Source organism: Glandiceps talaboti, chromosome 16 (genome assembly GCF_964340395.1).
Source record: "Glandiceps talaboti chromosome 16, keGlaTala1.1, whole genome shotgun sequence".
In the NCBI taxonomy this organism is placed as follows: Eukaryota; Metazoa; Hemichordata; class Enteropneusta; family Spengelidae; genus Glandiceps; species Glandiceps talaboti.
The window spans coordinates 12014860-12028039 of NC_135564.1; the positions used below are offsets into that span (position 1 = coordinate 12014860).

Genomic DNA, 13180 nt, shown 5'->3' on the forward strand with positions numbered 1-13180 from the left:
GTGTACTCTTCGATGGTGCAGGTACGTTTACAATGGTGGCTGGCTCAGTGCTCACCAGCCCTAGTTTGGGGCATCAACTCGCCGTAACTTTCACAATAATTCATCATATTGGATACCATACTCATATTTCTCCCTCCGTGCTAGAAGAATCGATTTTGGAATTATTGATAGGAATACTGTGATTTTTCGGCGATTTCGTGAAGAATACTTGACCCCGCTGAGGTCTTAAATTTCGGCCCGGTTTTTCACCCATTTGTTGTTTAGCCCAAAATTTACAAATTAGAGTCAAGTCAGTAATAATACACTCATGCACCGTCTGTAAGCAGGATTAGTCACCTATATGCTAGGTATGAATTAAATAGCTGAAAGTCCCTGTAATAAATTGTCGTCATGTTGACAAATGTTGCCGCTCTAGTGAGTTTTGAGAATATCACCATTCTTTTCAATACACGAAATACGGTAGCAATATATGATTATTTAAAGCATGTACACTTCTAGGGACTTACAATGTACATACCTTACGCCTCATTTTTACTAGACTCTCCTCAATGCATGACATGCAAGAATTATGGTATACCTGGATGCAGTATAACTCGCTTAAGTGTACTCCAGATGTCAATTCGTGCCCGACTCAGAGACCAGGATATGAACCCGGAAAAATGCAAGGGCGAGCTCTTGTTTGCCTGAAATAAAGAAAACACTTAAAAAAACATATGACAAAAGATGGGCCATAAATACATGCCGGAGCCGGAAACCGATGATAAATAAACAACATCCATATCCATGATCATATCTGTTTTACATTTGTAATCATTGTAAAATCCCAGGCCCAGCGTCACTATGGCAACTGTAAAAACGTAAACTTATAGCCTATCATACGAGAATGATCGGTTCTGTACACACTTGGCAGGGCTTTAAGGATTTGATTTCAGAGAAATTGGTCCTCAACTTGAGGTGCAGTTTACTTTTATCTCAACTGTATATACACAGCTCAAACAAATACCGTTCAAAGCAAGAAGAGTATTCCGAATTTTAAAAATACTTGCAGGAAACTTATAAACTTGACTAGTAGGTTTCAGTGAACAAAAACATTACAATGCAATTTGCATGATATGTAGCCTAGGCCGTTATGTTGATGGATTTAGTACTCCTCTCTACATAACCGACACACACATAAATGCTACAGACTGTCTGCAGTATGCAAGAAATAGCTTGATTTTGATAATTGACTGCCAAGCTCAAGGTCAAATGCCACAGTGTTACAAGAATGCTTGCATGTGAATGGACGCGGGGTTATAGACACTTGAATTGAGTATGTGTGTAGTGTACAAGTATTGAAGTTTTTGAGGTTTAAATTTGCAGTAATTTTTGTCACTCCAAATATGGCCATCATTCAATAAAAAGTGATATGATCACTAAAATAATACCCGTGTGACCATGATTGAAAAGAAATTTGAAGCAAATATATACTACAAAGTGCCTTTAATAGGCAAGAAATGCCTTCATTCTGAGACCGTGAAGGTAAAGATCTAAGGTCAATGTCTTGAAAGAAAGTTTGTACCTGCTAATATGGGGTAGACACTTGAATGGAATCTCTATGCACTACAGTGTCTGAATTATGTCTTACATTTTGATTTGTAACTCCAAATATGGCCGTCATTCGGTCAAATTTACATATGTCGCAAAGCAAAATGACGTGCATTGCGGCAAACAAACAAACAAACAAACAAATAAGTAAATAAACAAATAAGTAAACAAATAAATAAACAAACAAACAAATAAATAGATAAATAAATAAATAAATAAATAAATAAATAAATAAATAAATAAATAAATAAATAAATAAATAATGGCAAACTTTACATTTGGCTAGACCACAAAAATAGTAAACGACAGTTTTTGTGTGTAAAATATAGCCACAGCCTTAGAGGATGTGAGTGACCTACAGGATGTGAGTGACCTCTGAATGACCCTTCTCGTATATGTCATGTGACTTGTCACCTGACTAATACACATGCCCTCATCTCCGAAACACTTTCTGTTTGTTGCTTGTTTCTAAATTCTAATGTGTGGTGTGGTGTGGGAAACAACGCACGTTGATTCAACATGAGATTAAGTAAGTGTTATCGTGTTTTCGTGTTGTGTAATGTTAGATATACTACATTTCATAATTTAGAGGTGTTTGGTGCAGTAAAGATACAATACAAGCCAATCAGAATATAAAGTCCCTGGCCTCGCGACCCCAGTACAGGTCGCGATCATGCATGTACCATCTGCAACTTGTCCTGTGCATTGTTGCAGGCAGTACCTCCTAGTCCATGGCAACTTTGACATGAGTAACAGAGTGAAAATATAGATGTTGGAGAGACTAGTCTCCAAGATCTATACCTTAAAATAAAGGCTATTGTCATTAATCACAAAAATACAAACTCTTTCCAATGTAATGGTAAGCGTAATTCTTGGATGGTTATGGTCTAATTTCATTTTTATATATCGGTTCTATCTCATCAGAAATCAATGTCCATGTTCTTGGTATATACCTTACTTACATTAATTCATTTGTATCAGATGAGATTCCAATTAGTATTTTCACTGACAAATAGAAAAGTCCATACATATCAGCATGATAATTAGTTCACATACTAACTAGTACATCTCTATGGAGGATGGAGTTATACTGACCAAATATACTTCAACATTTTAAATCCATACTCATGTCAACAGTTGCCACTATACTACCATACTGCAATTGTGTGCATGAAGGACCAACGAGTAATCACTGATGAGTTGGACAAGCTAGTAATTAGCCATTATTCATGTCAATTAGTGGTCTATTTACTCTATAAGTAGTATAATTATGTACTTTTAAAGCTTAAATCGTGATTTATGGGGGGGGGGGAGCTGATTTTAGGATGTAGATAAAAAAATCAATTTGATTGGATATATTGTACTATACTTATTATGTAAATAAGCTTACTGCTACACAAATATATTTACCCACATGTGATTCAATGCTCAGAGTAAACAATATTATGATTAAGACTACATATTTGTATATCTAACAAAACAGTCCCAAAACATTCCAGTAGCAGCTAAGGGAATGAAGCTTTAAAGTTAAAAGGGATAGTTTTCATATCTTTGCATGTACTATGTCTTCAAGCGCACATGAATACATTATCACAATTAATCCTTCCTGGATTCAGACTTTGAGAGGAAAATATCAGTGAATGTGTTTAATATAAGGTCAGGAGAGTTGAAGTAATTGTAGCACTTTTTTATTTTTATTTTATTTTTTATTTTTTATTTTTATTTTTTGGGGGGGGGGGGTGTCCAGTTTTGTATTTATATGTAAACCATACACTTGCCCCTAGACTGTCGACAGTTGCTCGCACCTTTTTTTCCCTACGTTTTACCTAAACTTAAGTTGTCGCCGCACTCCGATCTGGCGCAATACTACTATAATCGCATACTGATATCGAGGTCCTCAATATCAGTATGCGATTATAGTAGTGTTGCGCCTGATCGGAGCACTGCAACGACTTAAGTTTAGATAAAATGTAGGGAAAAAAGGCGCGAGTGACTGTAGACAGTCTAACTTGCCCCCAAAAAGTAATGATAAGTTCTAGCTATTGTATTCTAAATGAATTAACTATTTTGTTCCGTCAGATTCATTAAAATCACAGTTAGCTGGAAACTTAGGATGACTGTGTCTTACTTCAGAACTTAGGAGTAAAATGTTCATTCTGTACTTGATATTCCAAATATATGTAACATATAGAGATTTCACTCCTGAGTTGAAGTACCATAGAAGAAAGTGTTGTCATGGCAACAAAGCCCATCTCAGCAGAAATGGCCAACAAACTTGTTATGGATGTTCTGCCTCAACCAGTAGTGTTCCATGGTATGATAGATGATTGGCCGGCTAGATCTTGGACAGTTCAAAGTCTCTCTGATGTCTTAGAAGACCAAAAACTGACATTTAGAATTGGACCAAAGCAATGTAGACAACAAGGTAAGATGTACATTATTTAGTTTCTCTTGAACATAAATAGACTAGAATCTAAATGCTGGCTTTCAATTCTAGTCTTAGCAAAGGTCATTACTAACAGCTAGTCAAATCATAGACCCTACATGAAATTTACAATGTAGTGTAGGGTCTATGATCAAGTGGATGGATAATCAGGTGACAATGTAGCTTGACCACACGCTGACAAAAGTGTGAACATATGGCATGCATGTCAGTAGTAATCCATCACACATTGACAGGCACTTGTAATGGGTAATACATTCAAGAAAAACACAATTCTGATATATGCAAATTATATAAATGGTAACACCACCTTCAAGTTTGAATCTTAGTCACATGTGGATGTGATGTGATGTGATAAGATCATCTGTCTCCAATTGGATAAAATACAGCTGCTGATGGTAATAAACATTTAGCACGGAATGTAATTCTACATACATCTATTTGACTAGACATAGAAAGAGATTCAAAGCCAATGGATAGCTTCTAGACTAGACCATCCACTGTTATGTTGATTTATATATGTCTCCTCATTGAATAAAGTAAATTTAATTGAATCATTACCTGCTCTCTCATCAGATTTTAATCAGATCAGTCAAAAAGAGGAAGGTGCTCCCAGTCAAGTCTCCAGCTAGACCCAGTATAAAGTAACATCATATATGTGCTGTTAAATGATTGGTCAATTATCTTTTCACCTCCAGGGGTTCTATGGGAGAGAGACTGTTGCTATAGAGATGCAACATTGCAGCAATTCAGTGATTGGCTGAGAAGTGAGGATACAGGTGTGTCAGCAGGAAATCCATTGAATGAATTCAGTTTGACAGAGTACTGGTGTTATGCAGACTACAAGTATATGGCACATGTATTCAAAGATAATACAGATGTATTGAAGGTAACCTTGCCAACCTTATTTAAAAAAAAAAAATTTACACAAACTTTTAATTGACTGGCTAATATGATTTATGTATCATAAAATTGCTTATGGATGCAGAGTACTGGTAATATGTGTATATTCCTAGGCAAACAAACAAACATTACAATGAACAATCAAAATACCATTATAAATTTACTTATAAAAATTTGTTGAGCCATTTGATTCTATTGACTCGCCATACTTTTACATTATCCTTGCATGACTGCTTCATACAGTCTCCAAACAATATAGTTTACAGTGCTAATTTCATTTCTAGCATCACAATAACCTTGCCTAGTGATCACTTATTTGCTTACAACTCTAAATAATTTGAATGATTGGTTTTCAGTCTGTTAGATGGGATGACTTTGGTTTCCATGGTCGCGATGGTACACAGAGTACAATATGGATTGGAAGTAGTGGATCTCATACACCATGCCATTATGATACTTATGGGTGTAATCTAGTAGTACAAGTCTATGGACAGTAAGTGTACATTTATACATCATCATGCCATTATGATACTTATGGGTGTAATCTAGTGGTACAAGTCTATGGACAGTACGTGTTCATTTATACATCATCACACCATTATGATACTTATGGGTGTAATCTAGTGGTACAAGTCTATGGACAGTACATGTTCATTTATACATCATCACACCATTATGATACTTATGGGTGTAATCTGGTGGTATACAGTCTGGATGCCTGTAAATTGTAACAATACCATATAGGGACTAGACTAAGTGATACAAGTCTATGCACAGTAATTGTTCATTTATAGTACATTTTTATACACATTTCAGGAAAACCTGGCACTTATTCCCACCACACCAGACTTCCATGTTGTATCCCACAAGAATTCCATATGAAGAATCCAGTGTGTTTAGTCAAGTTAACATCCTTAGTCCAGATTTATTAAGCTTCCCCAAATTCCAGGATGCTACTCCATACATTGTGACATTAGAACCAGGTGATGTGTTGTTTGTACCCACACATTGGTGGCATTTTGTGGAATGTGACACAACGGCAGTTAGTATCAATACATGGATTGAATTAGTAAGTATTACTGTAACACATATGATATGATATGATATGATATGATATGAGATATGATATGATATGATTTGATATGATATGATATGATATGATATGATATGCATAGATTTGTGAAAATCATAACAATGATTGCATATGTGGTGGTTGAGCATCTGAACATTTCACTTGGTGATCTGAAATGGTAATTAAGATTCAAAACAGTTGTCATGAATTTTACAAAAGTGTGTAATGGTCTTCAAATTTTGTCTTTTGCCTTTGAGCTGCAGTCTGACTATGTTACAGGAGATGCCAATGTTTATAGGAAGGCTTTATGATAATGATTATGATGACACTATTATTAATTCTCTGTGTTTTTTATTGAAGGATATAGATAATGATACACGAGTGGAAGAAGCCATTACTAGGACTATAACTTGTAACTTGCTATCACAGATAAAAGACCAGGATGGGAAATACCCTTGGCTGAACCCAACAGAGGTATGTAGGGAAATAATTGAAAGTTACAGGAATAGGGTAAGGGTTGATGATGGGAGTTACAGGAATAGGGTAAGAAGATATACAAAATGTGGTTGTCTAAATAAGTTCTTGGTTTTTGTTTTTCTATGCATTTTTCTAATATTCAGAGACATACAGGAAAATACACTGGGATGACTTCAAAAATCAGGAAAATAATAAATGATAGAAACAAGTATTTTTGTTCTGAAAACTTGAGACAAGTTAATTATTGATGAACAAATGTATTTTCTCTTAATAGGACTTTACCAATTCTGAAACCAACCTCCAGTACATGAAGGCAGCCATAAGAAAAGCATGTGAGAAGGGCATTGTGGGTAGACATACCCAGGGAGATGGTAAAAAGGAGAGCATAGTGGGTAGAAATTTTCAGGGAGATAGTAAAAAGAATAAAAACAAGCCAGAATTTGCTGAAACATTGAAAACAGATTGTGATGGACATGTCCATAAAAAACTTAAAACTTCAGAACTTGATGAAACATTTGATAGTCATCAGGATATCAAGACATTAGATGCAACAAGACTAGGAGATGAAAAACTTTTGCAAGATTTGATGAGGAGACAGATTGTACAAGAAATTAAATGTATGCCATCCATCAGACAACAAGCTGAAGAACAAAGTCAAACGGATGAAAATGTCAAAAATTTAAATGACCAAAAACCCAAAATTAGAACTAAAGATGACACTGAACTTTGCATAAAGGATCCAAGTTATGAAATGATCGTAGAATGTCTAACACATCCATCTGTTGTCAAACAAGTGGCAGAATTGATGAAAGATAAATGCTTACAAAACAAACCTGAAAATGAAGGAAGATGACAAACCAAAATATTCTGAGATGGTTTTCAGAGATATTGATAATCTTTGAACATGGCATCAAACTAGACAGAAAACATACTCAACCAAGAGTAGCTTATGAGTTTTGTCTTCAAAGGCTAATGTGATAAGACTTTTTTACAGCCTGCAGTCTTTGTAGACTGTAAGATACATTGTGTCATTCTGCCCTCACCAGCCTCCTCTGATCGATGTGTGAGGGTGCCCCGGCGTGCCATCACAGCACACCTCACAGTTTACAGTCAAATTATCAGTATTTCAAGTATGACAGATTAATTCACTATGTAAATCTGGTATAATATGGTTATCAACTTATCTGTAATAAAATCATGGTAAAATTTCTTTCTGCTGTTTAATAATGTACATACCCCCGGTAGAACAATAAAACAAAACATTGTGCTCATCTTGAAACACAATTTAACAGTTTTACAAAATCTTTGGTCACTCTCTTGTGTCATGTATCTCATAGATCTGTTTCTATGTGTAAGTTATAGGAAGGGATATATAATTATGTAAATTGCACAGGAAACCTCATCACAAATGAATGAATGAATGAGACAGAGAGGGACATACATACATACATACATACATACATACATACATACATACATACATACATACAGAGCTAGAGAGGGAGAGGCAGAAAGAGAGACAGACACTGAGATGAAGGCATACACGTACACAAATGCATTCGCATGACTGTCTCCCAACTCATCACTGAATATAGGTTGTAGAAGTAATTGAGGCGAAGCTGCGAGAATTTTTTTTAAATTTACTCTTTAAACGATCACTCCTGAGGTTTAATTTGGTTCAAATCATAAGCAAAGTATTTCTGCCCACCCCCACCCCCTTTCTGACCATCAGAATTTTCATTGCCCCCCCCCCCCTTAATCGAATCCTCAATTTTTTTCATGCCCCCCCCCCCCATTTCTCCCCCTGTCGTAAATTCTGATCCCAACCTACGCAGTTTTCATCCAAAACCCAATCTGTGCTGTATGTAATAGGTAAATATGTATGTATGCTCACAAATTTTACAAGCTATTTCTTTTTCAATTAGAAAGCATATCAAAGTTTGTTTTATATAATAAAAAATCCCCATTCATCATCGACGACATGACTCGACCACTTTAGAACTGTTACAAAATGTCATGAAGTATTCCGCATTTTCCGCGCACATGTATTTGCATTTTCCGTTGCAATCAATGTTAGCGCCCTCTGTGGTAAATGTTCAATCTCAAGATCAACATCTCGCGTGATTTGGTGGACGCCATTATTCTGTGAAGGTACTGGCCAAACTTTCCCAGACAACTACCGGTACCCCTTCACGATGCCGACTGCCCCAAAATTACCTAGTTATGAAGAACTAAGTACGCCAGAAGTACCAGTCACGACAGCAGTATTGAAAGCTGGATCTCATCACTACGGCAGACAATGCGATAAGGCAAATAAGGTAAGGGTTTGGGGGTCGTCTGCAGCAGCTCAGGATGGTGCATTGGACATCACGTAAGCATTGTAATTTGTACATTGTATATCATTTCTACCTTTGCTGTGTCCAATGGCATGTAAAGGCTCCATGCGACATACATAACTTGACATGCCTTGAACCATAGAAGTACGCAACATAGCTTGGGACAAATATTTATCAATAAGTCATGGATATATATGTTTGATGCAAACCAATATTGTGACCCCGGGCCGTATCACCAACTGATAATGATATTGAGATGGAGACCTTGGTCAAATACCCCCCCCCCCCCCCCATGCCAGATTCAAGGGTCGTCTCATTTGGAATGATGTTAGAAGGCGATGGTAGATTCATCTATTATATTAGTATTGCAATAATTATGTAAGTACGAGTTACTACAACTCTCAGGACTGTTTATTTCTAGGAGTTCATGCTGTGCAGATATGAAGAGGATGATCCTCGAAAGTGTCTGAAGGAAGGCAGAGCTGTCAGTCAGTGTGTCGTTGATTTTCTTCAAACCATCAAGACACATTGCAGTGAACCATTTGCTGAGTACTGGACCTGTCTGGATAGGAAGGAATTGGAGTTTCGCAGATGTAGAAAACAACAAGAGAAGTTTGATAACTGTGTATTTGAAAAGTTAGGATGGATCAGACCTGAACTTGGAGAATTGACCCAGGTAAAGGAGTACATGTACATACATGTATTTACACTTTATAGACCAGTAAATTGTCTGTAGAAAGCGAAAGAGTTGGGAAAATTCTAAATACAATTATCAAAGGAAAATGTCTATCTCTACAAGTACTAGTATCTATTTTACTTTTACATCTTATGATAGTATTTAATACAAGAACTACAATGTTATGTTATAAAATCAATATGTTATATATGTTATAAAACCAACATTATTATTATTATTATTATTATTATTATTATTATTATTATTATTATTATAAAAGTGATAAGACTATCTCCATCTACAGCTAAATGTAGCCCTCTGTCAAAGTCTTCCACAATCGTCTGTCCTTTGCACATCTGGGCCATGTTACTCCAGCTTTCTCTTTGATATCATCTCTCTATGAACAAGAAAAATATGTGATTGAAAAATTGGTCAATGGGAAATGATATAAGTTGATAGAGGATTTTGATAGTGTGCCCTCACACACCACTCAACCCCTAGATCAAGAAGACCTGTGAGGGCAGTCAAACTTGTCACAAGTACATATAGCTGTAATGCACAGCTATTTAGTGGTCTTCAGAGTACATGTATCTACAATGAGTAACACTGAAGTAAAACACTTTCTCTATGTGCTACACTTGTTTATAGCATTCATATTACAATGAGTAACACTGAAGTAAAGCACTTTCTCTATGTGCTACACTTGTTTATAGCATTCATATCAAGTGTAAAAGTATACTGTTTCAATTGGTTTATTTACAAGCCTAGCATGTGGCCTTTCTAATGTGGTCAATTAGCAAATGAAACAGTATACTTTTACACTTGATATGGATCCTATAAATGTCTAGTACATACAGGAAACCGCTATACTTTGGTGTTATGGGTTGTAATCTAATCATATCTAATCTAATCTCTAATCTAATCTTATCTAAATAATTTATAATGCACCCAAATAACAAGGGCCATCCACACAATATGCTCTTTTGAGCATACACATACAGTATTATCTTGAAAGTGTTCAGATTTAATGATTCATGTACATGTATATCCAATTGATAAAGAATCCATAGCCTTGGTGCATCGTTTGAAAATGTGTGGCTACCAAATGTCTTGGTCTTGAATTGTGTTAGAATTAAGAGACTCTTGTTAGCTGATTCAGTGAGTTCTGCAGTATATCCAATTTAAACAAGAATACCCTCAGATTAAGTGTAAGTGTTACGAGTTAGGCAACTTGAACTTGTTAACCAAAAACAAAAGTTTTGGGTACACGTACAGTGTTTATTATATGTAGTATCCAACTTTTTGAAGGTACTATAACATCATAAGCACTGATAGGCATTATTTTGATTTTATGATTACTGTAAAGGCCAGCCATAGAAAAGTGCTGATATACTAGTCTATATGCATTTCTTGCCATGAAACTGAAAATCTTCATTTTATTTCAACAGACCACAGTAGTGAAGACAGAGAGACCATACCCTGCAAAGAAAACTAGACCTAAACCACCACCAACTCCAAATGAAAAACCCCCCAAGGATCTACCACCAGCAAAATATGGATCTCGCTTTTATTTCTGGAACTAGTTACTAGTTATTCAGAGTGTATGTTTAACTGAAATAATGTAATATAGCAGTTGTTTCTTATTCTAGTATGATTAATTGGTTTTTGACAAGTACAAGTACTTGAAATTATGAAGTGTCATCAATTGCTACAAGCTTAAAAATCTTTCAATATTACAAGGTACACTAGGGACCATGTTCAGTATAACAGAGGTGATTGCAGAAGTTGCTTGAGGAAGTATGGCTAATTTGTTTGTCATCCTACAAGATTGAGTTCATGTGAAATCAAATATTGACTTTACTTCTCTCTGGAGATACAAATCCAGCCAGGCCTCCTCTGCACTGACTTGAGACATATCCAACTGACTCAGTATGTCACATGCAATGTACATAACAAACAAATGTCATGTTGTACACTTCAATGATATTCTTACAGTCAGGTGCAATCATATGACAAGTAGCAGTCTTTTCTCAGCCACAAAAAAAAAACCTACATCAACTTGTGAATATCCATAGTTTCTAATAATGATCTAGGAACTGCAAAGTAAATAACCTGTGCCCACTGTGAGGAATGTAACACAGCACAGATAGGATATTGTATGAACAATGGAATGATTATTTTGGTTTGTGTAGCTCTAAGTCAGACAGTGCACTTTTAAACAGTTCAGATGATTCCAGTATGTGTGTGTGTAAAAATTGATGTTTTGGAACATTGCAAGCAATGTAGAATAAGATCAAGTTTTGATCGTTATTTGCTGTGTTTGTTAGCATGAGTTTATGTTAATAAATTCAAAAACAAATCTTATTCATCTTGTGGTATTTTCATTTCTTTACACTTTAATTAATCAAAAATAATTTGCCACCATATATGTAATTATTCACTAACAGTTTGTCTTTATTCTGCCTTAGAAAATAAAAGTGACGCAAGCGGTCATGTAACATTCTTGCAAACCAGAGCTGTTATTCCTTCTGTGACACTGCTAAATAAATATTGGTGGTGTGTCTTGGAAGGTGCCATTGATAAAAGAGGGTGTGGTTTACTAGTATGTCAGTGTAATGTAACCATAGGTCGAATATGAGGTCACAAAACACATTATGTCACAAGTATTTTAAGGCTGAATAAAGAAAATTAGTGTAGAATAAGATATCATGACGACTCATCATGAAAAACCTTAATTTCAGTAAAAATGAGAAAAATTATTGGCCATTATGTTTTGATGTATACCTTGTGCTCCAAAACCAATGATATAGATGTGTATTGTTGGGATGTAGAATGGTTTTATCAAGTGTAAGAGTAGTTGCAATAATTATAGTGCTAGCTTTGATTTTGAGGTTTTCGTTGTGTTTTGTTTTTGAACATTTTTAGTTTTGACTGCAAACCCAGGAATGATAAAAAGCTAGAAACAAAAAACAGCTTGTATAAAATCTTAACTTTTCCTTGTCATAAAAAAATCAAGACACTGGGAGAATCAGGTATTACAATGACATAGAGTTCAATGCACCATACATTATTTAATCCAGAGACTTACCGTCATGGTAAACAATTTTGGTTGTATGTGTCCATGATTCTACCACATCCCTCTATCACTGTGGGACTGTGATTCTACCTACTTTACTCATAAAAACACTAACCTCTCAGTCTGTACATATTATTCTGGAAATACTACATGTTGTACACAAGTAAGAAGAGAAAAGATGCTGATGGGATTTTGAACTTGTACTTTATAGTTGACTAAAATAAATAAACAATGATAACAGTATAAAAAATAAATAAGTGAAATAAAAACGTTTGACTACTATATTCACGGAGACAGGGAATGTTTATTTCTGACATGGTGAGATTATAGAAGGTGACTCCACGGTTACTACGTAAACCGGTCGGGTTGTTGATATTATTGTAACGTTACAATAGATGGATCAAGGTGAAGGAAAGCGGAAAGCCATGGTACTATCACAAAAAAATTACTTCCGAAGGTCGAACAGTGGTCTATTAAACATTTTGAGTGTAGAAGGACCAAGCATGAGTGACAACTTAGAGTACAGCAACAAGTATCCCGGAACTAAGTGATCAATGACATGAATGATTGCCCAGTATACGTACACAAACAATCGCAAAAACATTTGCCG

At 35.5% G+C, this 13180-nt stretch overlaps 2 protein-coding genes across 3 annotated transcripts; both read left to right on the forward strand.

Moving 5' to 3' along the window:
• The first annotated feature begins 2031 nt into the window (after nt 1-2031).
• On the forward strand, nt 2032-7552 carry LOC144447574 (HSPB1-associated protein 1 homolog). 2 transcript variants are annotated; one of them, XM_078137645.1, is made up of 7 exons: nt 2032-2116; nt 3779-4012; nt 4729-4919; nt 5290-5426; nt 5750-6002; nt 6366-6479; nt 6757-7552. In XM_078137645.1, exons 2-7 carry the CDS (start codon nt 3823-3825, stop codon nt 7333-7335), a joined length of 1464 nt encoding a protein of 487 aa, XP_077993771.1. In that variant the 5' UTR covers nt 2032-2116; nt 3779-3822; the 3' UTR covers nt 7336-7552. The 2 variants fall into 2 exon arrangements, with proteins under 2 accessions (XP_077993771.1, XP_077993772.1); XM_078137646.1 differs by lacking the exon at nt 2032-2116 and having other exon boundaries at nt 3718-4012.
• A 1065-nt stretch (nt 7553-8617) lies between these two features.
• LOC144447451 (NADH dehydrogenase [ubiquinone] 1 alpha subcomplex subunit 8-like) lies at nt 8618-11823 on the forward strand. The gene is made up of 3 exons (XM_078137481.1): nt 8618-8800; nt 9240-9494; nt 10943-11823. The coding sequence occupies exons 1-3, from the start codon at nt 8678-8680 to the stop codon at nt 11075-11077; spliced, it is 513 nt and encodes a 170-aa protein (XP_077993607.1). The 5' UTR covers nt 8618-8677; the 3' UTR covers nt 11078-11823.
• Nucleotides 11824-13180: the final 1357 nt, after the last annotated feature.

Bases quoted from the DNA above. Each gene is read 5' to 3' on its own strand.
- LOC144447574 (XM_078137645.1), top strand. From the start codon at position 3,823: ATGGCAACAAAGCCCATCTCAGCAGAAATGGCCAACAAACTTGTTATG. The intron at 4,013-4,728 runs GTAAGATGTACA...TTTCACCTCCAG, and splicing joins AAAGCAATGTAGACAACAAG to GGGTTCTATGGGAGAGAGAC. The intron at 5,427-5,749 runs GTAAGTGTACAT...TACACATTTCAG, and splicing joins GTAGTACAAGTCTATGGACA to GAAAACCTGGCACTTATTCC.
- LOC144447451 (XM_078137481.1), top strand. From the start codon at position 8,678: ATGCCGACTGCCCCAAAATTACCTAGTTATGAAGAACTAAGTACGCCA. The intron at 8,801-9,239 runs GTAAGGGTTTGG...GTTTATTTCTAG, and splicing joins AATGCGATAAGGCAAATAAG to GAGTTCATGCTGTGCAGATA. The intron at 9,495-10,942 runs GTAAAGGAGTAC...TTATTTCAACAG, and splicing joins AACTTGGAGAATTGACCCAG to ACCACAGTAGTGAAGACAGA.